Source organism: Phyllostomus hastatus, unplaced genomic scaffold (genome assembly GCF_019186645.2).
Source record: "Phyllostomus hastatus isolate PE091 unplaced genomic scaffold, TTU_PhHast_1.1 phas_scaffold_1674, whole genome shotgun sequence".
NCBI lineage: Eukaryota > Metazoa > Chordata > Mammalia > Chiroptera > Phyllostomidae > Phyllostomus > Phyllostomus hastatus.
Window position 1 is genome coordinate 8,352,111 of NW_025334011.1, and position 27,700 is coordinate 8,379,810.

At 39.5% G+C, this 27,700-nt stretch overlaps 1 protein-coding gene across 1 annotated transcript; it reads left to right on the top strand.

Annotated features, from left to right (window-relative positions):
* The first annotated feature begins 290 nt into the window (after positions 1-290).
* On the top strand, positions 291-27,435 carry BMP3 (bone morphogenetic protein 3). Its single transcript, XM_045858112.1, has 3 exons — positions 291-1,192; positions 15,951-16,861; positions 23,412-27,435. Exons 1-3 carry the CDS (start codon positions 841-843, stop codon positions 23,601-23,603), a joined length of 1,455 nt encoding a protein of 484 aa, XP_045714068.1. The 5' UTR covers positions 291-840; the 3' UTR covers positions 23,604-27,435.
* Positions 27,436-27,700: the final 265 nt, after the last annotated feature.

Here is a 27,700-nt window from a genome sequence, read left to right on the forward strand (position 1 = left end):
TCTTTTGCCCTCTTGCTGGCCAGGTCAGAGCCAGTGTTCTTGAAGGGGATTAAAACAACAACAACAAAAACACGGTCTCTCCTGCCCTTTCTTTCTTCCTCTATCTTCTCCTTTCCCCCTCGTCTCCCCAACCACCACCACCCCTACTTCCTTTTCTTCCCCTCCCTCTGCTGTTTTGCCTGTTACTTCCCCGTTCCCTTCTGTCCTCGCTACAGTGGGTCCCAGCAGCCACGGAGGGAGAGGGCAAGACTGGCTGCGGACTGTACAGATCAGGCGGAGAAAAAACTAACTCTCTCTCTCTCTCTCTCTCTCTCTCTCTCTCTCTCTCTCTCTCTCTCTCTCTCTCTCTCTCTCTCTCACACACACACACACACACACACACACACACACACTCAAAACTCGGCTCGGCCGCACCACAGCTGCTCCAATCCCAGGAAAAGGCGAGCGAGTGGGCCAGGCGTGCGCACCCCGCTCCGTGCCCCACGCAGCGCTAGTCCGGGTCCCCAGCGCCGCGCTACGGACGGGTGTGCCGGAAAATAAAGCAGAAAGGGTAAAGACAGATCCTGAAAACACCCTGGCCACACACGCCACAACTTAAGCTCTTTCTCCGCTCCGGAGTGAAGACGGCTCCTGCAGCGACCTGAGCCCGTGAAATCCGCGCCACTGTCCGTGAAGAGCCCACCTGCCGTTCCTCGACACGCCAGAGCAAAAAGTGGGGCTTGTCACTGTCCTGCTCAGGCAGTGCCCGGGGCTCCGGGCGCTCTCACCTCAAGTAGTTTGGAGTTCAACCCTCGGCTCAGTCCCCAGCCCCTCGCGCTTTGGAGTGTCTCCCCGCGACCCATGGAGTGGACACGCCACCGGGACCTCGCTATGGCAGGGGCGCGTAGGCTGCTCTGTCTGTGGCTGGGCTGCTTCTGCGTTAGCCTGGCGCAGGGAGAGAGACTGAAGCAGCATTTCCCGGAGCTCAGCAAGACTGTGCCAGGTGACCTCTCAGCAGGTGGTGTTCCTGGGCCGGGGCTGCAGCCGCACGACAAGGTGTCCGAGCACATGCTGCGGCTCTATGACAGGTACAGCGGCGTCAAGGCCAAGGTGGCGCGGACACCAGGGTCCTCAGAGAGGGGCGCACAGCCCTTGCGTCCCAAGTCCCTGCGCGAAGGCAACACTGTTCGCAGCTTTCGAGCTGGAACAGCAGGTGAGTGTCCCAGGAGCACCCCTTTCTAAGGTCCCGCCCCAGGTCTCCCACATACCCCATCTTCCATAGCCTCCTCATCTGATCTAGGCCCTGTAGTGCTACCTGGAGACCTTCCCTCACCCTCCGCAGCTGCCCTCTGAGCCCTTCCTCCCATCACACCCCGCATTTCGCCAGCAAGTAAATCCAGGTTTAGAGTCCCAAATGGGAGCAGTGGAGAGAAGGGCGGCTCAGAGCAGTGGAGGGGGGCGGCTGGAAGAACTGCATGGGGACAGAAATGGGCTAAACACGCCCACCTCCACACACACGTGCCCCGGGGAGCTTCATGCCCTGGGTGGTTGGAGCGCCTCTGAGGTGCTTATGTGGATGTTTCTTAAGTCAGTCAGCGGAAATTCCCTTGGAATGGGCTTTAGCCATGTTTACTTGGAGGCAGGTGTCATTTTATGCCAACCGCAGGGTGCAGAGATAAAAGTCACACTTGAACTACAAACCTTCCTCCCGTCTTTTAGCCACTTCTCCAGACCTTGCACCCTTCCTAACTCGTCTCCTGTTACTGTAGTTGACACTTTTAAATTGATAGTCCCTTGGTGGCAAACACACACACTAAGCCAGGTGCTCCGGGTGTTTCTATTATTTAAAACCCATCTGGGCATATAGGGTTGTACCATCCACCCTGGGAGGAGTGGGGGTGGAGGGAGGAGCCGTGGATGTAAACACCTCTTGGAATCTGCTGATGAAAATCTGCTCATCCCATTTTTCAGCACACAGATCACTGTGGTCTGAAATTCATGGCTTAACAAGGCTTCTCCTGGCCCCTGTGGTGAAGGGAATAACTTATGCTAACAGCCTGCCTCTCCTGTGCTAACAGCTTGAGGGAAAGTTTCCTGGACATTAACTCGGTTTACATGCTTTGAGGATGCACCAGGCTTTTTTGTTCACTGCATTCACGATAAAGGGAAACATAACTGCAAAGCCTGTCTTCAGTGAACCGTTGAAAAATAGCCAAGGCTCTTCAAGTAAGGACGCAATGCCTCATGCTCTATCAAGTCTGTCAGAATCACTAGAAAGAAATCTCCCAAAGCTTTGATACATAGGACTCCTGGAAAAAAAGGAAAACCAAAGCATCCATCAAGGAAAGCCCCAGGTTGACACTGTAAATACACTCTAGAGCTCTTAGGCATGATGACATTTACAATAAATGTGAATTATGCTTTCTAATGCAGAAGTCTTTAGCTAGAGTCTGAGCTGAACCAGATTTCACTTTCTTCCTCAAACCATGACCATAACCTGAAAGGAGCTGGCCTCTGCTAAGGAAACAGAAACCTGCTCTGGGTTCTCCATAGTGCACCAGCTACTTAAGGAGGTCGTTCTGACAGCTGACCAACCAGTGAATGTTCTGTTTACTTTAGTGCAGGTCTGAGGGCAGAGCTCAGTGAGGGAGCCATGTGCGAGCAGCAGGTATGGGAAGGAAGCTGGGTGGGCAAGGCAGGTGGATACATGGATACTCAAATCACTCTTACTTTGACATTTACTTTCTTGGTAATATTCTTAAGGAGCAGCTGAGATACCCAAGAGATGAATAGTATTTTTTTGTATCAAGTTTTATTTTTAGGAGGAATCACAAGCTTTGGAAGCAGAATGTGACTTTGTTTCATTCACACATGTTGCATAGTTTTTGTATGTTTGTTTTAGGCTGAGTGAACCATGAGTGGGAGATGGATAAGAATTTGAGTAACTTGGGCTCCGTATGCTTTTTGGCTTCAGCTCATTTCATGCATTATAATTTCAAAGTGTCCCTTATCAGCCTCACTGTAGTCTTATGCCATCAAATGATAAACTCTGATATGGAGGCCAGAAGTTCCCTTGAAATGATGAATTGTAGCTTGGAGCATATATACAAGGCTGTGTGCCTTGATAAGAAAAGCAGTCCCTTTAGCATCCTAGAGACTGTCTTAATGATGTATTCATCAAACATGGACACTGGTTTTTGTGGAAGCTTAAGCGTCATGTTACTACATTGGAGATTCCTGGAGAGGTGGTTCATGTCGGATCCCTTCCAATAGTGTTTAGTTACTAACACACTAAAAGGACCTCACTATAAGGCAATTCTGGCTCTTAAGGCAGGACTCCAGCAAGGTGCTAAGGCTTGCATGTGTGTCTCTCTCCTTTATCAATATCAACATTTCCACAACACCTTTTATCTTGTGACATATGTTCTGATGTAGGTGAAAAATGCTGTTTGCATTAATAAACTAGATATGTTTTCTAGTGCATGGTGTTTCGATTTCCTAACATATGGGCTTCTCTGTGCCAACGGTGTTCCAGATTTTAATGGAATGTCAGGTGGTATGCTGTTTATATGGAGTAGCTGCTGATCCAGCAGACTTTCCAAGTGCTTATTCGGGCTGAGTTATAGCCTTAGAGCCCTATTTGCTCCTTGGAACATACCTGATTAAAATTATTTATTGTTCTAAACCTAGAATATCTTTGGTTGAAATTTAGCTGCTGTGGTCTCCCTCTGATTACTTTCTACTTAAACCATTACTTGATGGTGGGTGGCATTCATCCTAAATACACTCCCTGCCAGCCCCTTTCTCCTCCCTCAGTGTTATGCAGTCAGTGTGCCAAAACCGTTAAGCTTGGAACGCTCATAAGTCTTTTTGTGATGTGTAAGGGTTTACATAAAGACAGGTTTTATCTTTCCTTTGTAAAAGGTAATTTACAAAATTATTGATGGCAGAGAAGTTCAGCTTAAAAAAACACTCTATCTTGAAGGAAGGCAAGAGGGATATGAGATCAGCTTTTATTTTCATCTTAGTTGAGGTTGTCCTTGGCTAATATATAACAAAAGAAGAATAGTTTACATGAGGCTTGCTCCTGGCTTGATCTTTTAAGATACATACTTTGTGTTCATTAGTTTCTCATCATTTCCATAGTCATTTAATCTTATTTTTCTTCATCATAAATTTAACCTCTTTAGAAAGAGCAATTAAAAGATACAGGTTTTTATTAGGAAACTGTCATTATTTTAATTTATGACATATAAGTACAAAGATGCATTTCAGTGGACATGTGTCACCTGTTTCAAAAATAGTCACACTAGTTTCATAGATAAAAGAAAATAAAACTGAGTTATTCCAGACCTCAAAGTGAATGTTTTTTCCTTCAGTGAGGAAGGGGAGAATCTTTCCTATTATGACCAAAGGTCTTTAAAACTAGAAAATATCATTTGATATGTTTCTGAAGTGCTAGGCTAAAATATAAGGCTTTGGGAAAGACACAGTTAAGGAGGCATTCCTACGAAACACATGGGCCTGTGGGCCTGATGGCAAGGGGATATAATAACTGTATTAAAACATAGTTACCTTGAAATGTGTGGCACTTAGAAACTAGGCTTGAAATTAAAGAGCGCTTAGATTATCTGATGTGTTTCTTCTAAAGACAATAGTACATCTGGAGAGGGGGAGGTGGCTGTGCAGCTGCTTTGAATTACACATCACTTGGAATACACGATAATCCTTAATGAAGTTTTTACTGTAATAGGCAAGACAGCTTTACAATCTCTGACATTTAAAAATCCATAATACTATGAATTCTTGATTATCCATGCTAATGGAAAGGAGAAAGAATGGTTTATATATAAAATAATTTAAATTTAGGTTTTTCATATAATTAGACACACTCAAAGAGACCAAGAGACTGTGAGGGTCAATGAAAAAGATCTCCTAAGCAGATAATTCACTCAGGGAATATTTGTACATTTTATATATATGTATATATATATATATACATATATACACACACACACACTTAATTAAGAATATATTAAAATGGTTACATACACTTTATCTAAGAAGTGGATGTTGATAAGCACTTGATTGACCCAGTTCAAATTTTTCTAAAAAAAAAATAGGGATGTGAATGTCAACTGTGCTCATAAGCACTTTGAAATTATACAATTTTGTATGTGCAAGAGGATTTAAAGAAAGCAAGTCCAACTCCTTCTGATATGAAAAAAAAGTGGGTATCATGATGTATTTGCTAGACAATTTTCAAACATAACTGAGTTCATCTCAAAACCTATTATTTCTAATAACCTGATCTAATTTTCTAGGAGAAAATTTTGTGAAAAGGAGGGTCTTTGAACATTGTTAACAGGTTTTACTTAAAATTGGGTTTCATGGTCAAATAAGTTTGGAAAAATGATTAGTCTTTTTTTTTCTGGGACCTTTCAGGGCCTTTAAGTGCTGGTGCATTTCCTGAAGACTGGCTCTCTGTCTCCTCAAGAGAGCATGTGAGAGAGCTGTGGTTCCAAGGCTTCTAGTCAGGGGGGCAATGGTTCAGGGCCTTCCTAATTTCTCAAGAAAGAAGATATGCAAAATTCAAGTAAAACCTGTCTCATTTCTCATTTAGTACCTATCTCAGGATGTTTACTTATATTTTTACTTTTGGACTGGGGCCCAATTTTCATTGCATCATCTTCCTGCTCTCATGTTTTAAATTTCTGTGAGTGTAATTTTTAAGATTCTCTCTGTCATTAAATTTAATTTTCCCCATTTCTTTATAAATTCTTCTTCATTATTGTCTACATGATTGATATTTATTATCTTATAACTCATCCTGTTAAAAGGAAAGCGGCTCCTGGAAAAATTCACTAGACATCATATATATATCACTTTGTTAATGTTTTATAACCATTAATACCTTGATTAAAGACACACTTACTCAAGAAACTGATTAAATCCCTTATATAATCCTGTTGTTTGTTGTACTTATTAGGTATAATAAACGCATAGCTATCCAAAAAGCCTAGTAAAAATTACTGAGCAACTTGGTATATACTTTTGATTCACTTTTCAGGGTCTTTGTGCTGTAACATCAGAACTTTTCTCCCAAAATTTTGATGGTTTCCCCATCTATTCAATTTGTATATCCTAGTAACCAGTATCTTAATAACTTTATATTGGTGGTAGTAGTAGAAAGAAGTTTGGCATCACAAAACAGTCTCAGCCTGAACTTTCCTATGCCAAGTTTTAATTTAGAGTGGATTTTTAAGATTATGTTATGAATCCATGAAAATAGGATTTTGTAATGGAAACATTGACATAATATTAATCAGTGACACAAGTATACCAGGATAATATCTACTTTGGACAGTAGTAAATGATGACAATGTAACTGAAGAGCCCTTATGTGTGGAGTATATTTAGAAATTCATAAAGTTTCTAGTCTATTCACATGTTAGTAGTTACAGTGTCCTAGCATACTGGTACATATAGTAGTATTCTTGGTAGCACATATGTTCAGGGGTAATATTTTTAAAAGTATTGCTGATTCTTTATTTGTCTAAACATTCACACTTAGGTCGTGATCATGGTGTGTTTATTGACTCCTTCCATTTACTGTGCCAACAGAACCACAGCAAACACAATGCCATGATTTTATCTGGGCACCCTCTGAAAAAACAGTGTTTGGACAAACTGATCCTACTGTATTATCAGCTTGGGAAGTTCTTCTTACCTTACTGAGTTCTGTTAAATACTTATTTTATAAAATAATTGCACCCAGTAGTTTTAGAAATGCAAAATTCTTTGTCCAGTCCTCGGACTTTACAATTAAAACAATTGAAGACCTACATGATCTTATTTGGTTTTCCTTCACAGAATACTTTAATTTAATTGCATGGAATTGATTTAAAGACTATTCTAATTGAATGTAATTCCTGCACTTAGGCTTGGGTTAAGAAAAATGGTTTTCAGGTAGAGAAGAGATTTCTAGAGCTTTGATTTTTCAATTACCTTAGGCTAAGAGTTAACAGCTATAAATGTTAATTTTGGCTCAACTGCTAATTAATAAAGTCACCTAATATTGGTAGGCCTAGTTTCTTCAAATGATTTAAGTCATACCTACTGGGCTACTCCATTGGGATGGTGAATCTCAACTGAGAAAATGAGTATGAAAATGCACTACAAGTTTAGAAGCCCAATGTAAATGATATATTCTTAATGTATTCATAGATTATCTCTAGCTTCCCACAAAACCTTAAACATGCCTAAAACATTGATTATGTGTGACCATTTGGAGCACTAAGGATATATGCAGGTGGCAATGTAAATAGGAAGAGATGACCTCTTGTAATATAATCTATAACATCCCACACCTACATTCAGGAAGTTATTCATTTTGTCCTGATCTTGGTGTCTGCATGGAGCATGGCTGCACTTTTTAACAGTGATTTCTTGAAGTTAGTTGGTCTACAGGCCTTTTCTTTAGGTTAACAGCACCAGCAATAATGGGAACTTGGTAGAAGTTCCCTAGACCACCCAAGACCACCTGATGAAACTTTGAGGAGGGGTGGCCCAGAAGTCTCTGTTTTAACAAGCCATCAGTGTGATTCTGGTGCATGTTTAAGACTCACTGCTCCAAGTTCGTGCTCCTAGAGTTTTGAGTATCATATCATTACCAGCATTAGAAATTTAAAACTGGTTAATGTGTGAGTCCTGGTCCTCATGATGGGTTTTGCCATGAACAAATGGTTTATGAATTTATATAAGGGTAAGCTTCTTTCACTTTGGAAGGTATGTTACTGTCTTATGACAGTTTTGGCCCTGAAGAGGGCTTCACAGTAAGTTGACTTCTTGCCCTTCTTTTGCAGCTGTGGAGAGTTTGGAGCTTAATCAGTTTGCAAGCTGGAAAACTATGGGAGTAGAAGCCTACAAAGCAAGTCTTATTCTTGTATTCTGAGGCCTGGCATTTTTTGCCACCCAGCAGGCACCTAGTAAATATTTTAGTTGAGCTGAGTTAGCTGTTGAAGGGACTAGATGAGAAGAGACAGTAGAAAAGCTATCAGCCAGGCAAAGGATCCTTTAAAAATGAATTTGCCATAAAAGGATTTCTCATGAAGCATTTTACCATGTATATGTTGAATGGAAATAATATTTGACTCTATATACACTGTTCTAATAATGCTTTCCTGATGGACAGAAAGGAAACTCCACACTGTACTTATACCCAAGACGGGCTTTTGCTGACTTTGGGAACTTGAAACTACTTGAAAGTTTTTCACTTTCGTGTTAAGTAAGAAACACTTTTGAAACGGGTAAGTTTACACATTTGTTCATTCAACAAGTTTAACAAATATTTTTCAGGATATAAATGCTCCATTCTGTGCAAAGAATTAGAAGTTCAAAGATTTATAGGACTTAGGTCTACCCTCCGAGAGCTCACAGTCTAGGAATGCCCTTGGGTGGAGGCTAAGAGGAGATAAACTGATTAATGAATATTTTGCTATTCTAGAAAAACATACATTATATCATCTTTGGCCATGTTTTACTTGGGACAGAGAGAATGGTTGTTTTGAGGTCCCATAAAACTCAGTCATTTGACTGGGACTCTGCAAGAAAAACAAAAATCTGTGACTTGGTGTTCTATTTAGAAACACTCTGTCCTGCGTTTGCCCAACAGCTGAGGGTGGCAGAGAGAAACTGGTCTTGACTTAGTAATCTGCAGCAAGCATTTCACCAGTGACAATGGGTGAATGTGGCCCCGTCCTAGGCACTGCTGGCATTTCTCGCAGCTGTACATCGTTTAGAAAAAGAAATGGGAAAAAAGTTGTTGGTAGTTACATATTTTCTGAATGACTGAAATGTTTTTCCTATTCCCTGGGGATTTAAGTAATCATTGAGATTTCATTTAGTCTATTTGTTTAAAAATCAGACTTTACATAAAAAGCTTTCTATTGTGTGTTCTAATTCCCTTTGAAAATGTTCTGTGGGGGCCGGCATGAAGGTCACCTTCCACCTACCACTTGCTGGGAACCGCCTCAGGTGCCGCTGGAGAACATCGGAGCTGTTGCAAGAGTGTAGCTGGTCCTAAGTCAGTTTCCTCGCTGCATCTTTGGTGTCACTCACTGCAGGTGCTTTGTTTTCAGATGAAAATAAATCGACCTTCTGTCTTTATTTAGTAATCAAACTCCAAAAACAAATCTATATAGATAAAAGAAGACCTGGGTTCCTCTCCAAAATCAATTTCTAGCTAACTGGTCCCTTTTTTTTTTTTTTGCTTTGCTATAATGAACAGCCTGAACTAAATCTGTTTATTCATGAAAGAAGCATTTACTGAGCACAGTTTATGAGTTAAGCCCTATGCTAGGGGCTCAAGAGTCTGTTGTTAATTACTACAGGGCCTTGTCTTTAGGGAGTTTATGGTTTTAGGACAGAGCAACAGTATGATGCAAAAAGTAATAGACACAGGTTCTGAACCACAGGAGTGGGTTGTCATGACAAGCTTGCTTCAAGAAGTTATGCCTCTGCTTCACCTTACAAGACAAACCTGGAATTCAAGGAGAGCAAAGGTGGGTGAAGGCAATTCAGGTGGAAGAAACAGCAGGCGCAAAGTCCTAACAGGTGTGCAAAGTCCTAACAGGTGTGCAAAGTCCTAACAGTTGTGCAAAGGGGAGGATGGCTTGTTCGTAAACTCACTCGACTTCTAAACCCCTTTTCAATTCTCAGATATTATGAATCTGGAAAATTAGAAATAAGATCATAATGCCAATGGCAAGTCCTAAATGGACTGTGGTAGCTGTATCCCCAACAGGGAAAATTCAAGCTTGTGTCAGTGCCAGCAAACAGTGAGAAAACAGCACCACCTATTGGTTACTATGGTTTGGCATCAAAAATACTTCTTTGGGAAAAGCTGGAAATCAAACTTGTTGTGTAGTTCCGTGCAAGGGATCTGTGAGGTTATGTACTTCAGATTCTACACCCTCCCTACCATAATGAGTTCTTCCTGTAATAGCCTTGATTTATGATCATCTATTTTCTGTTTGCTCAGTCCCACAGAAGGGTCTCGATGTCAGGCTAGACCTGTAGACCTTGTGACCTACATTGGCCTGGATTTTTCTACCATTCAACCATCACCTTCCCATCTCATTCTCATCTTTGACACTGGAAAGGGAAACCCTGATCTTTCTGAAGCCCCTCAAGTATCTGCAAACAATTCTCATGGCACTATTAAACCTTTTTTCCTCCCGTCCATATATTTTCTATTTCTTCCAATCAAATTTGTACAAAAGGAACCAGAGTCTTCAACATCTTGGTTACTTTCCTAGTTGCTATCTTCTATAATAAACTAGTAAAACTGAGAGCACCCAGAATTCAGCATGCAACTCTGGAGATAATTGGATTGGTGTGGCATATAGTTAATGTTTCCTAGTACCTAAAGACTGTAAACAGCCTAAAAATGCATAAGCTATTGTTTTGCAACCTTATAAAACCCACCATTTGTTTATATTATTATATTACTTTGTTCTTATTAATCAGAAATTACCTTGGGTTTCAGATTCAATAATTCTGAATAAATATGTATTGAAGTATTTTAAAAGAATAGAAAAAGTGACCCTGGCTGGTGTGGCTCAGTGGATTGACTACCCCCTGCTAACCAAAGGGTCGCCAGTTCGATTTCCAGTCAGGACACATGCCTGGTTTGGGGCCAGGTCCCCAGTAGGGGGTGCATGACAGACAACCACACACTAATGTTTCTCTCTTATTCTTTCTCCTTCCCTTCCTCTCTCTAAAAATAAATAAATAAAATCTTAAAAAATAGAAAAGTGAACACTAAATCATTTTTAATTCACTCTGAATATAGATATCTATATTCATAGATAAATCTCTTCTATAACTTGTGGGTAAGAGGGAGAGGAGCCTGTTGCAAAACTCCAGTTACTGAGTATGGGAAGATACTCATCTGAAAAGTTAAATTAATATGAAATCTAAAAGATAAAAATTAATGAGAATGATTGAGCTGATATTATTACCACATAGTTCTACTTGCAGGGAAATATTATCTCACTCTTATTTATTTCTCCACACTCATTTGCTCAAATCCATGCAACTCTCATATTACTGTTCTTGTCCATTGTAAATAAGCACTATTTGTTGGGTTGCTTTGAGAGAAAGGACATTGACTTGCACAGAGCTTAAATACTTTAAGGTCAGAGAAAGCAAAAATGAAGTGTAGGTTAGAAAAACCAAGGAATGGTTTGTGGAATGGTTGAGATTTCAAGCTTATTGTTTAAAAGAAGTGGGGGTTGCAGAATCTAGAACATGAGGAGACAGTCCCCTATCTGGGTGGAAATGGAGAATGGAGCAAAGCCATCAAGTGCTGGGCATGCGACACTTTCTATTAGGAGTTAAATGTGAAATGGCCATTCTTTTTCTGAACATAGGCAGCTTAGATGTCTGTTAGGACTTTAAGTAACTAGGTCAATTTGCAATATTTTTATAAGCTTCTATTCAAAACATTGGACACATTGCTTACACAAAAGCTCTCAGATATACAGCATTGCATTACTGTTCTCCTGCCATTCCCTCCCCAACACCCCTTTCCCCTTCATTCTTAAAAGTCTGTTTGAAGGTGCCTTCCTCCCTGGGTGTCCCTCTTCTCCTTGAGGGGCAAAGTTAATCGCTCCTTCCTCTGTGCTCCAAGAGCATAGTTAACACTTTCGACAGCAAGTAGCATCATCATGGCATGGCTACCTGCATATTGCTCATAAATTTCCCCCTGCCACAGTGCAGACAGCAGCTGTCACTTGTGCAGCCTGAGACCCAGACTGGGTTCCAGCACCTAGTAGTAAAAAATTCCTATTTGTTCAGTAAAGCATGTGTTTTCCTTCAGTCCCTGTTCTTTGTTGGTTGTAGTGGATGTTTATGTGTAATACCCAGGTTAACACAAAGCTATATATATAATCACTGTGCCATAAAACACTACTGTTAATCTGCCCATTTCACTCCATTTAGAATAGTTTGTTGGTTTTAGGCTTGTGACTGCAGATGGAAACAATTAGATGTAAATGGAGGAAAAGTTAAAAAGTAATCACCAAAGTTATCTTTATCTAATATGTCCTTGATAAGGGAAATATGTTGCATTCCCAGAAGGGAATTTTTGCCCAGTTTACTTTTTGGTTTGCATATTCATGGTTAGCAAAATCGCAATTCTTCATTGCATTTAGAAAAAAAAGGATACCCTTTTTCTTTCCCTTTGGACTCTATGACTACTAAAACTGGTGGTTATTCTAGACCACCACTATCCAATGGAAATTTAATTTAAGCCGCAAATATCAACCACATATGTAATTTAAAAAATTTAGTGGCCACATTTAAAAATATGAAAAGCAACATGTTAAATTAAATTTAATAATATATTTGAAATATTCTGCACCCAGTTCTGAAGGGGGAAGTGTTCCCACACAGACAAGCAGAGTGTCAGAGAATTCAACTCAATTCTGGTGTTATATGCAGGAGATAGCATCAGATTCCACAGGTAAAGGGCTCTGTCCCACCAGACCAACCTCCACTTCAGATGCTAATAGCCAGCCCAGGTTGTTACCTACTCTTCTGACTGGCTGGCTACATGCTGGAGACTCCTAGGACCCCTTCTCCCCAGATATTTATGTATTCACCAATCTGGACCCTCTCCAAATTCCATTTCTCATGGGGGTGGAGTATGGAGGCTTCATTCATTGGCATGACTGATGAAATCATCAACCATTGGTGCTAACTTCAAGCTCCAGGCCCCTTCCCCTCCCAAGAGAGGTGGGGAATGTTGGGGGTGGAACTGAAAGTTCAATCCTCTAAACACTGTATTGAGTCACTGGGCAACCGGCCTCCACTCTTACCTGACCTCCTAAGGTCACCTCATTAACATAACAAAAGACACCTGTATAGCTCTCAACACTTAGGAAATTCCAAGGGCTTTAGGAGTTCTGTGCCAGAGAAAGGAGGAGGACCTTTCAGGGGTCCAGCACAAATAACGCCTCCATTTTTTATTACAAAATCATAAGCATCTAATTCTGTAACACAACAACTTCACATGCAAGCACACAATATGACATTTTAGACAAAATGTCAAAAATAAAACTATAAATTATTACACCCATATTATTACCCTACCAACCACACTCAAGCAAACCTTACTTTTGCCGGACCCTGTATGTTGGGTTGGCCAAAATGTCTACATGTTTTTTTTCTGTTACAAAAAACACATTTTTCATTTTCACCAAGAACTTTATTGATTTGGATATTTTGAGTATGTAGGCTATCTCTTGCATAGTATAACATTGATTACTGTCTCTATTTGATCGCTATCGACTTCAGTTGGTCTACTGAACCATGGAGCATCATCCAGCAAGAAACCTCCAGCATGAAATTTCACAAACCACATTTGACACATTTGATCAGTCACAGCACCTTCTCCATACACTGCACAAATCTTTTTTTGTGTTTCAGATGCATTTTTACCTTTCTTAAAATAATAAAGCATAATACACCAAAAACGTTAAGTATTTTCTTCCATCTTCACTATTAAAACAGCTAAACAAAAATTCACCAATTTTGATGTTCTTTTTTAAATGCACGCTGATATGACAGCTGTGCCAATACAATCTAACAAAATTTTTTCTAATGAACTTAAAGGCTACTAAGTGTCCTGGAGATGTCTTACAGAAAAAAACCAAACCAACTCTTTGTCCAATCCAATATTTCTTATTATAAGTTACATAATCACAACAGTTGACTTGCTAAATCCAAATATTACCATCTCAACATGTAATCAACATAAAACAGATTAATGTGATATTTTACTTTCAGTATTGTACTAAGTCTTTGGAATCCAGTGTGTATTTTACATTTATAGAATATCTCAATTCAAACTTGAGTGACTAATCACTATGTTGCTGGACAGTGCAGTTCTCGTTAGCTGACACTCACTGAATTTTTTCTATGTGCTATGTGGTTTACCTGCATCCTTTCAATTACATTTTTTAAGTATCTTTCAATTACTTCTTACAACTCTGTAGCTGATACTATTGTGCTCACTTTATAGGTGAGCAAACGGAGATTTCATGAGCTTAGGTTATTTGCCTGAGGACAACTATTGGTCATGGTGGAGCTGAGAGGAGGCTTTCACTTCAAAATGATGCTTTACATTAAAATGAAATCCATCAGAAGAGGCCATGTGGCAGATTTCTGAGACATTTATAGGAAGATACTGAAAATTAGACACAGGGGTGGAAGCTGATTAATAGTAAGTCATAGGTGTCTGGAAACATGTTTGAAAGAAGGAAACAGTTTGAAGCAAAATGTGTGGGAAAGGATCACAATGAATTTACTCATTAAGACTGTACCACTGATGCCCCTCGTAGTTCACTTCTTCCCTGCCCAGATGCTCATTTGTTAACCATTTGATTGGCACGTTCTTAGACTGAGTTCTCTTCCTTCCACATTTAACATCTGTCTGCTACATGAGGTTTGGATAAAACTGTATTCTATGGTGACTGGTCTAAATTAAGACTAGAGTTTCTGAAGATCCCTGATGCCACAGAGGCCTGTAAAATATTATCCTGGTGTCATGCAGTGTACAAATGTGCACAAGTGGCAGTTTCCTCCTTTTTCCTTCATACAATGTTAAAAATGAGTAAAATATATTTCACACTGTACTTCTCTTGTGCTGGGGGACTCAATAAGCTCATTTTAAATTTCCACATCTTTATAAAAATATTTTGTTTTGACTGAAGCATGTGTTTGATTAAGAACATAATTTCACAGTTGTGTGTATGTTTCTGAAACAAATATGTATATGAAACAAGTGCATGGAGGAGGAGTTCTGGTGGCCCATCCCCGGACTGGGTTCTTGAGTCTAATCTCAGCCTTACCTCTTGATGATGTTAAGGGAAGGAACCAATCTTCCAGCCTCTGGCAAACACCAATTTGCATTTTGTCTCCATGGATTTACCCATTCCTGATATTAGGTATAAATAGAATCATACAGCACCTTTTATTTCTGGCTTTTTTCATTTAGCATAATGTTTTCCAGGTTTACCCACACTGTAGCATGCATCAGTACTTCATTCCTTGTTATAGCTCAATAATATTCCATTGTATGGATATACTCATCATCCTTGACTGTTGTCCTATTTTAAACATATTTGTGCATGTACTTGTTTGAGTACCTATTTTCAGTTCTTTTGTCTGTATACCTAGGAGTGGAATTGTGGGGTCCCATGATATTTCTATGTTAAACTTTTTGAAGGGCTTCCAAACTATTTTTCACAGCAGATGAAGCAATTTACATTCCAACCAGTAATGTAAACAGGTTCTACTTCCTCTACATCCTTGCTAACATTTGTTATTTTGGTTTTTTTTATTATTGTTGCCAGCCTAGTATGTGTCAAATGGTACCATACTGTGGTTTGATTTACATTTTCCTGATGACTACTACTGATATTGAGCACCTTTTCATGTGCCTGTTGGCCCTCTGTAAATCTTCTTTGCAGAAATGTCTATTCAATTCCTTGCACATTTTTAATTGGTTCATTTGACTTTTTGTTGCTGAGTTGTAATCTGTGTATTCTGCATACTAGGTTTTATCAATTCCATGGTTTGAAAATATTTTCTCCATTCTTTAGGTTGTACAGGCTTTCTTGATAATGTCCTTGGATGCACAAAAGTTTTACTTTTGATGAAGTCTAGGTTATCTTATTTTTATCAATTTATCTATATTTTTGTGTGTGCACATTGGATGTCATTTCTAAGAATCCATCACCAAATCCAAAGCCATGAAGTTTTACCCCTGTGTATTCTTCTTAGAATTTTATGATTTTAGCTCCTATATTTAGGTCATTAATTCATTTTGAATGAATTTTTAAATATGGTGTGAGGTAGGGGTCCTATTTGCTCCTGTTTACTTTCTTTTTTTTTCTTCCTAGGAACCCTTGAAGGCAAGGGTCTGCATATTTTTAACATGACTTCTCTAACCAAGTCTGAAAACATTTTATCTGCCACACTGCATTTCTATGTCGGAGAGCTGACGAACAGCAGCCTGAGTTGTCCAGTGTCAAGAAAATGCTCCCATCATGCCCAACGGAAACATGTTCAGATCGATCTCGCTGTATGGATCCTCAAACCCAACAGAAACCAAAGTCGACTCCTGGGTCATCTTTCAGCAGATGTGGCCAAACCTCATCGAGATGGCATGTCTTGGCTGTCTAAAGATATCACACAACTCTTGAGAAAGGCCAAGGAAAGTGAGGAGTTCCTCATAGGATTTAACATAACTTCCAAAGGACACCAGCTGCCAAAGAAGATGTTATCCTTTCCTGAACCATATATCTTGGTATATGCCAATGATGCTGCCATTTCTGAACCAGAGAGTGTGGTATCAAGCTTCCAAGGTCACCGGAATTTTCCTACAGGATCTGTGCCCAAATTGGATAGCCATATCAGGGCTGCCCTTTCTATTGAACGGAGGAAGAAGCGTTCTACTGGGGTCCTTCTGCCTCTGCAGAACAATGAGCTTCCTGGTGCAGAATATCAGTATAAGGAGGATGGGGTATGGGAGGAAAGAAAGCCGTACAAGACCCTTCAGACTCAGCCCCCTGAGAAGAGTAAGAACAAGAAGAAACAGAGAAAGGGACCTCATCAAAAGAGCCAGACGCTCCAGTTTGATGAACAGACGCTGAAGAAGGCAAGAAGAAAGCAATGGATTGAACCTCGGAATTGTGCCAGGCGATACCTTAAGGTGGACTTTGCAGATATTGGCTGGAGTGAATGGATTATCTCCCCCAAGTCCTTTGATGCCTATTATTGCTCTGGAGCGTGCCAGTTCCCCATGCCAAAGGTAGCCATTGTTGTTTGCCCTGTACTTCCTATTTCCATAGAGTAGCAAGTTGAGTGTGTGTGTTTTTATTTACAAATCCATAGGGATGCTTATTTATTGCATTCTAAATTAGAGTAGGTAATATGGTTGTGCTTGGTTTTTCTTTAATAGTTGTTAAAGTTACATGAAGTCAGTATTGGTACAAAGAAGGGTATGAGAAAAAAATGTATGTGTAAAATATGTGGGGGTTTTTTGTGTGTGTGCTGCTTCCAAGTATTCAGCTACATGGCCTATTCAACTATGTGAATCTATGCCTATCTACAATAAGCAAGTCCCAAATGGTGGAAGGCTGACTTGGAGGGGGTATTTAGAGAATGAGTGGATGTCGTGGGAGCACAGGGAAGGACTGATTGGACTGATATCCTGATGCAGAATGTTTTTTAATAGTCTCTTCTGAGATCAATTGTCCCCACGGGGTCAAGATCAGCGTCGGGCCAGGTAAACTCACCTCATGAAATCCACCAGATGTTTATTGCATTTGCTTCCCTGATAAACATCAGAATAGGATACAATGACTCTGGAAAGTTTTTCCAAGACTCATTTCCACCAATCAGAGCTTACCTGTGCTCTCTTTCAAAATCAACAAGAACTGTACTTTATCATATTGGTACTCAGTATTCTGACAAAGATATTTTCAGAAACCTCCCTAACCCCATCTTGCACACAAGTCCAAGTGACTGTTCTCTTAGCACTTGCAGGCGGTAAAATGTAGTAATGCCCTCTGGCCTTCATTTAAGCATATTGCTACACTTTCATTCCTAGTTTATAATAGTTTAAATTTCTGTTATACAATAAAAAGTGGTCCTAGGAATAGAATTCAGAGGAAGAATAGAGGATTTGTTTTTGTTTTGGAAAGCTTGAAGTGAATCAACTTTTGCTGTCGTGCAATAATGTAGAAAAAAAAAACCTTTGCCTCGAAGAGTAACCAGTTCCTGCTTATAGATCTTTATAGCAGCACGCTCACATTCCAGTCCCATGATCACCAGCGTGCTACCGCACACACGCGTGAAGCGAAGGGTCGATGGCCTGCGCAAAGCCATGTCAGCCCCAGGGCAAGGCACTCGACTGAAATTCCATTTTCTTGTTAGAATGTCTCAGAGGAACAAGCTTTCTACATTTCTGAGACATTCCCCAATTTTTTTTTTGCAGATTCCATATTTTGTAAACCCAAACACAAAGTAAAGATATATACATTTACAATTATATAAAAGCCTTATCTTTTCTAATATTCACTTCACTGATCAAACAAACATCATTCAAACTAGTACAGAATTTAAAAACACACAACAAAAATGCCGAGCATAACAGATAGTGCTGAATATTTTACAGAATATTTCTGCAGAATATGGCTTGCTTTGTGGTGTTGAACGGCAGAAATGGATTCAAAATCTGTCTCTAAACCTAGGATGACTGATGTTAAGTGGGCCTCTGAGTCTTCCAAATAACTGCTCCCATGCTCATAAACTGTGATTTCTCTGGGTAGCCTGCAGAAAGCTTTTCTCTCCCCTCCTGACTCTGGATTTGAGGACCTGAGGGAGCCATGATCGTGTGGAGATAGTCAGTTAGCTTTTCAACCCCTAACTCTAGAGGCCTGGCCTGGTCTCTGCCCCCCAAAATTGCCCCATCTCTTGTTGGCATTGCCTGTTTTGATTGTTCAAAAACCTTACTATTGCTTCAGCAGAAGTTTACCCTGGTTCTCAATGACTTAAGAATAATAATAATTGAAAAACTTACAAGGACTAAGTGAAGAATGCCAGGAACAAGTCAAAGGAGAGAAGTATGTTAGTACAGCAGGATGATTAAGGATACACGCTTGGTCATAGGTGGGCTTCTTAACCTTAATGAGCCTGCAGATTGCCTGGGGATCGTATTAACATTCAGGATCTATTCTAGTGCTCTGGGGCAGAGCCTATGACTCTGCACATCTAACAAGCTCGTAGCTGATGGTCCAAAAATTACACTTGCAGTAGTAAATTCAAGAGTCAAATCCTTTTGGCTTAAATCTTGTTTTGCCCTCTTAGTAGATATGGTTTTAGGGGGAGGTTACTCAAACTCTTTGTGTGTTAGTATTCTCATCTGTGAAACAGATGCAATAATCAGTAATAAAAATAACCGTATCTACATAATAAACACAGTGGGAAAATGAGCTACTAGAGCACCTTGCACATAGTAGGCACTATATGAATATTAGCCACTGATATTATTAACGGCCACTACTGAGACTGTGGAGAGCAGAAAGTTACATGTAGGGGTTGATGAAAGACCCCATAGGGAAAGGGATCAAGAGAAAGAAAGATGTAAGACAAGAGAAGGTTTTGTAAATGTCTCTAGTCCCTTTTTAAACATCACAAAGCCTAAAATAGGATTCTCTCTGTGGGTTCAACAGCCTGTAAGCTCTTCCAGCACCGTTCCTTTGGAGAATAATAGAATCAGGAGAGCATTGGGTGCAGCAACTAAACTCATCATAATATTTGTCAAAACTTGGAATGGCATCAGAACTCCAGGGAGACATAACAGGGATAAGTGTGGAGTTTTCTCTCTGAGTTTGAGATTTCCCTTTGCCAAGTTGAGAGTGGAAGTTTGGCTGTTACATGGAGTTCTCAGTCTCTCATCACCTAGTGTGGATCTGCTTAACTTTTAAAGCATTCTGGTGGTTCCCTTTAAGCCTTCCAGACTTTGTGGCTTTCAAGTGGTAAAGTCACCAAAAGGAAGGGAAACATAAAGCAATGTGAAGCTGCTACATTAGGGGTAATTAATCAGCATTGCTGTTATCAGCACAGTGTCCAACATAGTAACCAGAGTGAACTTCTTAAATAGAAATACCGTCCAAGCAACAGAAGAAAACAAGGTCTCTGACCAGATCAGTACAAACACATGTGGAATAACTGAGGCGCCAAAGAACCTTCAGACTTCAGATATACATTTTGCCCCAGAGAGAAGTTCTTCCAGGCCAGACTCCTCTGCCGGCCCTCCTTCTTTTTGGCTTCCTGCACGAAAGCCTGCTCTATATGGCGAGGCTCTGCGTCTGCAAAAGTCAGCAACCTGTTCTGTAATTCAGAACAGCTGTGTTCTGCCTTTCCCAAATTCCAGGCTTTGCCCTTTCACTGATTCCAATTAGATAGTTTCTGGGCTATCACACCCATGTGGGCTGGACTGGAAGAGTGTGGAGCAAAAGCCCATGGCCCAGGTCAGGAATGAAGGCTCTTAGCTGATGACATACTCTCCCCTGCTAATGCGTTTGTAATCAAATTCAACTCGAGGCCATCATGCGCAGCTTGGCAGGTGCGGGCCTGACTAGCGCAGATTTCATTCACAGGCACGGCAGTTTGGATTTTTCTGATTTCTAGCCCTGACAGCCAATCTGTTCTCCCAGGGAAAGACCCCTGGAATTCTGCCATCAGATGAAAAATACCCATGTAGCTAAAGCCAACTCATATGCCTTTGCCTCTCTTCTCACCACCTTCACAAAGATGGAAAACAGAGATTTCAAGTGAAAATGATTGAACCATTGTTGCTGACAGAGGCCCCAGAGAACCAACAAGGATTAGAGGGATGAAGTTATGTTTGCATGGAATGGTGCAAAACCTAGGAATAGCAAAGAATCTAGGTAGCAACAAATCTAAACACTTTGAACAAGCACCCTATATAAAGAAGAAATTAAATTGTACATTTAATGAGTTCAAAATGACACACCCTCAATTCCCTGAGTTTTCCAGTTCCAATCTCTGCTTGTAATTATGAATTCTAAAAATCCTAACTCTTGATGTACTGAGTTACCTAAGCAAAAAATCACCTAAACTGATGAAGCCCCGTTTTACCCTCATTAAAAAGGGATCCTGGGGAGGGAAATAACACAGATTTGCATTTGTGATTGATAGATTTCCTAAGCTGTATATAAAGAGAGTCATGAGAAATATGATCAAAACTCAAAAATGAACAAAAATTATAGACTGGGTGATATGCTTCAGATAAGCAAATTACTGCCTGGATCTTTTGTGCATGACATAATTATTCCTGGTAGTGGCAGCCTGATCAGAGGATTCCATAGTGAAAAAAAAGGAGGACACTCCCTGGAAAACTGACAGGTTCATGATAAGACACACCAACCGAGAATCATGGGCTTGTACTGTATTTCATGAGCCCACCAGAGACTTCTCATAGTTTCTGAATCTATCATTTGTGAGTTAGAGCATTGAAAAAAAAGGACAGGAATTTTCCGAGGGAACACCCATGAATGTTTTCCATATCTACTCTGGGTCATTTGCACAGAACCCTTTATTTTTGTTGTTGGGAATTATTTCCATAGAAATAGGTAAAGTGGAGTGTATGTTATTTTTTATACATTTTTCATCCACTTAGTGTTTATTTAGTCTAAAGCATGCCCTGTTCTAGGCTTGCAGAGCAGTGTTTATCGGCTGAAGCCTCATTTACTTAAGTAGACTCACGTCTGAGGAAATTTAAGTAGTATAGAGGTCATTAAAACATTGACAATAACAGAATAATGTCAGAAAAATTATTGATTTCAGAACTCTTTGGGGGCATTGTCATAAGCTGTTTGGATGATTGAGTCTAAAGAACAGATCAATAGCCCTGGCTGGTGTAGCTCAGTGGATTGAACATGGGCTGTGAACCAAAGGGCTGCCGGTTTGATTCCCAGCCAGGGCACATGCCTGGGTTGTGGGCCAGGTCCCCAGTAGGGGGAACACAAAAGACAACCACACATTGATGTTTCTCCCCCTCTCTTTCTCCCTCCCTTCCCCTCTCTAAAAATAAATAAATAAAATCTTAAAGAATAAAGAATAGATCAATAGTGAAGAGTAGATGGTGGCAAAAGTTCTCTTTGGAAATCACCAACACTGATGAAATAAACAGTGGCTATTGACCTCTATTGTACAATATCATTGCAGTTTGTGCCAGTTACACAGGTATTATTGATGGTGGAGAGCACAGGATAGGCCAAATAGAACAACATAAACTTTTTTTCTTTAAAGGGGAAATACCTTTCTCTGCAAAGCTAATTAACTAAAAGTTTGCATTTTTAAAAACACATACTTAAAAGATTTAGGAAGAGCAAGTAAAAAAAACAGTTGTCCATCAAGACTAATTTTTAAATAATTTTTGAGTATTCAAAATAAAGCTGAAGTCTAACCTATGGGTAATTGTTTTCATTAAAGTTGAGAGATGGAATGAGATAAATAAGATCTGCCAAAAAGAATCGTTAGGAAAAATAGCATGCCATCTTTCTATATTATTTGCTTCTCCCTTAACTTGTATGTACCTTTAACATTTTAGCTTTTTCCCGTTTCCCACACTGGGACTTTCAGGGGCATGAACTTAAAATGCCAGTTCGTTGCAGCACAGATGCCTCTGAGCCATGAGAATCATGGCTCGAAACCCTGAAATCAGAAAGCCAGAGTTCTGGCCTAAATCCTACTCCTGAATTCACACATGACCTCTGACAAGTTACCAAATTTCTGTTTAAAATATGCTTAAAACAATACTGGATTCACCTGCATAAAAATGACATTGGGGAGAAGTAACCTTGGAAAGGGTGGCATTTCTCGTGAAGTTCCTACCACTCTGGCAATGTCTAAACATCCCGGGGTTGGAAAAGTGACTACACTTCACTGCTGAGCAGAGCTATCTGGCACACTCTAAATCAAACCACGTGTTTCACGTAGGTGTTAATGGTCTCATTTGGCATTTTCTCAGGGACAGATTTTACCCAGGCTTCTTTGGTCAAACTTCTGACATCCATGCGATAACCTTAGGTTCCCTACATCCTTTCCCAGTGGGTATGGCCCACTCTTAGAGTACAATTAATGCTACCACAGTAAAGTTCCACCGTGGAGCAATAGTGACCCCCAGTGGCCAATGGTGTGGTCTTCTCAATTTGTGCTTCTAAGGAGAGGTGAATAATTACTTAGTGGAACAATCACCATCCAATTCATCCTGGCAGCAACTGTTAAATAAATCAATGTCCCTAGATATGGCTGTTTTATTTCTAACAAAAAAGTATAAATATCATTACAGCAGTGGCAATAAGTATCAATGTTGAGTAAGGGGCTTGTTAGGGTTCATTATGATTAGCATAGGATTTAAAACAAGTATTTTTTTTGTTGCAATACTATTATTGAAAACATCCTAGGATATATTAATCCCATTTGGGAACTAAGCCACTCAAATCCCCAGTCTATCACTTAGTAGCTATTTGATTTTAAATGTGTTACTTAAGCTTTTTGAATCTATTCCTTTTCCTGTAAAATGTAAGAAATTAGTTTTGTTGTAGGAATAGAGATACTGAGTATAACATGCCTGACACATAGCAGGAACTTAATAAATTATAACCACTTTAGTGATGGTGATGTAGGAGATTGGCTGAATGTGTCGAGATGCCAGGGCGTCATTAAATTGTTGAAAGGAGTTCATTATGTATGCATTGTAGTGATGCAAGGTGAAGAGCAGAAAAGCAGTTTCATTTAACTTGCGTGTTCTTCCATTTCTTTTCTAGTCTTTGAAGCCATCAAACCATGCTACCATCCAGAGTATAGTGAGAGCTGTGGGGGTTGTTCCGGGAATTCCTGAGCCTTGCTGTGTGCCAGAAAAGATGTCCTCGCTCAGTATCTTATTCTTCGATGAAAATAAGAATGTGGTACTTAAAGTATATCCTAACATGACAGTAGAGTCTTGTGCTTGCAGATAACCTGGCAAAGAACTCATCTGAATGCTTAATTGAATCAGTTTATTTTTATTGACTTTGTTGTTTGCACTGTCAATGCGTTTCATTCCAAAAGATTTTTTAATACTCAAAAAAAAAAAAAAAAAAAGGAGCGAATAGACTGACAATTTCCACCACAGAGAACTGGACTGTATTTGTTTCTGAATGTAACTCAATGCAAGGATTTAATAAATACAAACATCTATTTCTGTTTTAAAAATCACACTAGGAAATGATAACTCAAACTGTTTTTAGGACTGTTAGAGAACACTGATTTATTTTTGTAATGGGCTTTGAAAATAGATTGGAAAAACAATGATAGCTTATCCTTCATCTCCACACATAGAGAATAGAATACTTTCCTATTTTCAAGTAGGCTTATTGCCTTAGATTCCTGAGCAACTCAGTAAGTGCTAAATAACCCAATCAATGCTGATGCTTATCTTAAAAATACTGGAGACTCCTGTTTACCTGTGTTTTTCCGCACGCGGCAGAGTGCGAACAGTTGAGTGGTGAGTGTGTGCCACGTGTCACCGAGAATGTGTGTGCGCACTACCAGGTGCCTGTGCCCTCTGGAGGAAGGTTTGCTTAACATGGATTTATAATCCGGCCTACACAGGATTCCTTGTTTTTTTAATTTCATGTTCTGGCAAGCACCATTCAATTATGAGAACTTGACCAAAATAGGATCGAGTGATCCAAGAGCATATGTAGAGAGTTACCACTCGGCCCAGCCATTTAATTGGAAATACAGTTGTTTTCATTTCATTGCCTCCCAGAAAAGGAAACCAGCAACCCCATTTCCAAAATCCAGATGTAATTCCTCTCCTGTGCCTCTCTTTGTATGTGCTTTCCTTTGCTCTTCTAAGTTGAATTCAAAAATCCTTCCTGAAACCATTAAATTCTTAGTTCTCTTGCTATGCATTTACTTCCTGTGAAGTAATCAATTGATGTCAAGGTTCAAAAACTGATGGGATATTAGAGGTTTATTTAAATGACCGATTTAATTACAATCACAGATTCATTATCATTCTTCGGCCACATTCAGATCCAGGCACTTTATCACACGGATGGAGACTTTTGACTCAGTCATGAAAGGTAGTTAGCAAAATTCACTAAAAATTATCCACCAAGAAGAGGAGTCCAATACAGATACTTTGTTTTCTCTCATTTCCATTTGTCATAAGTATTTCCTCTTATACTGTTGTCCTTGAATATTGTCTCAAAAAGTTTTCCCTTGCTGTGAAAGCATTCAGAAATGTTTTCAGACCATGGATTGTCATTGATGTTATATCTGTGGCTAAATTAATCCTCATCTTACTTCAGTCTCACCTGATTAGAGATGACCAAGCCATTGCAGAGGTTGTGAAGTATCAGAAGACATAGGGCTTGCTCCATCTCTGCCTATAGTCCTCTATTGTGGTTCATCATTTAATAAACATTTATTGAGCACATATTTTGTAAAAGACACTATATTAACCATGTGTGTTTAGTGTCCTAAAATGAAGAGTCTGTCTAAGCTGGAAAGCCCTTCTGGCACTGAAAATTTGGGTGTATGATATTGGCTGTATCATACACAGCTTTCTTGAATGGATGATAGTGAGACTTTAAAACACTGCAGGTATCTCTGTTCATAAACCCAATGCAAAAACATTCTACTCTTCAGTGCTTGTGAATGTTGAAGTCTCCATTTAAGTAGTATTTCTCTCTTACTGGAACCCCATTTACAGAAGATTACCACAAAAAGCAGCTCTTTGATACTTTTGGAGCACGCAAAGGTTGGTGTTCACATGCATTAAGTTCATGAATGAGATACACCAGCTCTAATAATAAATTAAGTTCTGGTGCTTGAGTTACTATATTTCTTATAGTTCATTCTTTTGTTGTTGTTGTTCTGATAGAATAAAGTTAAAGATTCAAAATGAGATAGGTAATAAAATTACTTTTAAAAACTTTTAATCAAAAATTTGAAGGGAAAATTATATAATAGAAGCAAGCCAGCTTGTGGCCACAATATATCCCAGTCACACTGTTTTTCAATAAAGAAAATCTCTTTTTCATTGGTAGATTTGATGAAGCTTTTAACTAGTTTTTTTTTTCTAGAGGTATTTCAACCAAACCTCTAGCAATTCCCAGTATTACATTTCAGTCTTTTTCTATCCAGATGTCTCTTGCTACCTTTCTTAATGGAATTGATGCCTACCTGTTACAAATTAAAACCTAAAATGGCCCAAAGTCTTCTAAATAATAAAAATGTGCAAGTACAAACTAGTTAAGATTTTACTGTAAGTGGCAATTTTATGATAAAATTGCAACACAAGGAAAGAGCTTGGATGGTCTCTGGGCAATCACAATCATCCTCGGCCAGCAGTTCTGTTGAGGAGGCAGCGTGCCCCTCAATTCACTGCTGCAGCGAGGATGCGTTCCTGTATGAACAGGAAAAGTTTCATTCCCACAGAATAAAGAAAGGTTACTTTTCACTAGTGGCAGTTGCAGTAAATGAGTTAATATCTTAATTTATAAAAATGTACTTGAAATAGTTGGAAAATGAATTAACTATTTCACAGTTTGTTAGGTGCCAGTGTCCATGTAAGTGCTACGTAGATTTTTTTATAAGTCTCCTGATATAAAAGCGGCAGTGGCGAGAAGTCACGTATCCAACACCATTCCGAAGTCACGCGACTCCGCCCGTCTCTCCGTCTCTCCCCTTTCCCCCCACCTCTGTGTGTCTCTGCCAGGTCTCCTCTCTCTTTCTCCCGACCCCCACCCTGACCCCACTCCTGGATGTGAGACACAGAGGCACAAACACAGTCACTCAAAAATTGAATTTTTTCAATAACTATTCTCTTGAATTCAAATTCAGGGGCTGCCGATGTCAATACAGTGTTTTCAAAGTGTTTTATTGTAACCTGTGTAAGTAGCATACAGTTTACAGGATTCGGGGCTGTGGAATCGCAACTGGAAGAGGGGACTCCCCAGATGGCAGGACTATTCCAGACATATTTTTACATCCGCCTAGCTATGGATTCACTGATGATCATTCGTTCATTGGGTTTTACCTTAATATTTCTGGAAAAATACTCTCTTGTTGCCCATTTAAATATTTTCATAGGTAATCATATGTGTATAATACTATTATCAGTCTGACATAAAAAATTTATATAATAACATTACTCAGTTTAGTCTTTCTGCTGTCACTTTCCTCTGTGCTAACAAGTAACTAAGGTCTGGACGTTGACTTCGTATTGAATGAGAGTCGGGTTAAAGAACAGCTATGCACACCTGATGCGTAAGATTAAATATGAAATTAAATAAGAAACCTTGGGTAAGTCCGACTTCTCTGTATAGCTTTTTTCCCCTTAAGAATCATATTTTAATGTAGTTTATAGGTGATTAAATGATCCCCCTTTTCGAAGAGCCAAGCTTTCCTCTCAGCTTTCTGCCTAGTTTCTGTAAATGTTTTAGTAGAGAATTTGATGCTTGTACAGTCAATGGCAATTTTAAAAATATATATTATATATGTATATGGAAAAACTTTAAAGATGCTTTTAATTTATTTAATGATTGTTGCCTTCTTATAATAGTAATAATTTTCATCCTTTGATGGTGAGGAAAAAACTCTTTTAAGACAGTTATTACATGAAAAGTGAAATTTGGGTCATTGGTCAAGTCCACTCAAGGGGTGCACTGCAGTGGGTCTGGGAAGGACACGTCACTACTGATGCAGAAGCTTTGCTGACCTTGTATCCTTTCCTCCAGTGATGGAAAGTTTTCCATGACATAGTATGGAAATAAAAAACTGCTTAATTGAACATTCCCTCAGAGTTGGAACATTTTTAACCTCAAATGGTATCATGAATGGAGCATCATAATCTGCTATCAACATAATAGGATTAACACTGTGAAAAATATTGAAATACACACATAAGAGGAAAATTCTTGTGTCTTCTAAACTTGAGAAACCTAACTTCAATTATTTCGTATTCCTCTTTTATTCCTTTTTTTTTTGGTATTTTTTGTTTAACCACAAATTCCACATTTCCTACTTGGAGAATTTGTTTTTTCTGGATGCCTGACTCGGT

Bases quoted from the DNA above. Each gene is read 5' to 3' on its own strand.
- BMP3 (XM_045858112.1), top strand. From the start codon at position 841: ATGGAGTGGACACGCCACCGGGACCTCGCTATGGCAGGGGCGCGTAGG. The intron at 1,193-15,950 runs GTGAGTGTCCCA...TTTTCTTCCTAG, and splicing joins CTTTCGAGCTGGAACAGCAG to GAACCCTTGAAGGCAAGGGT. The intron at 16,862-23,411 runs GTAGCCATTGTT...TTTCTTTTCTAG, and splicing joins GCCAGTTCCCCATGCCAAAG to TCTTTGAAGCCATCAAACCA.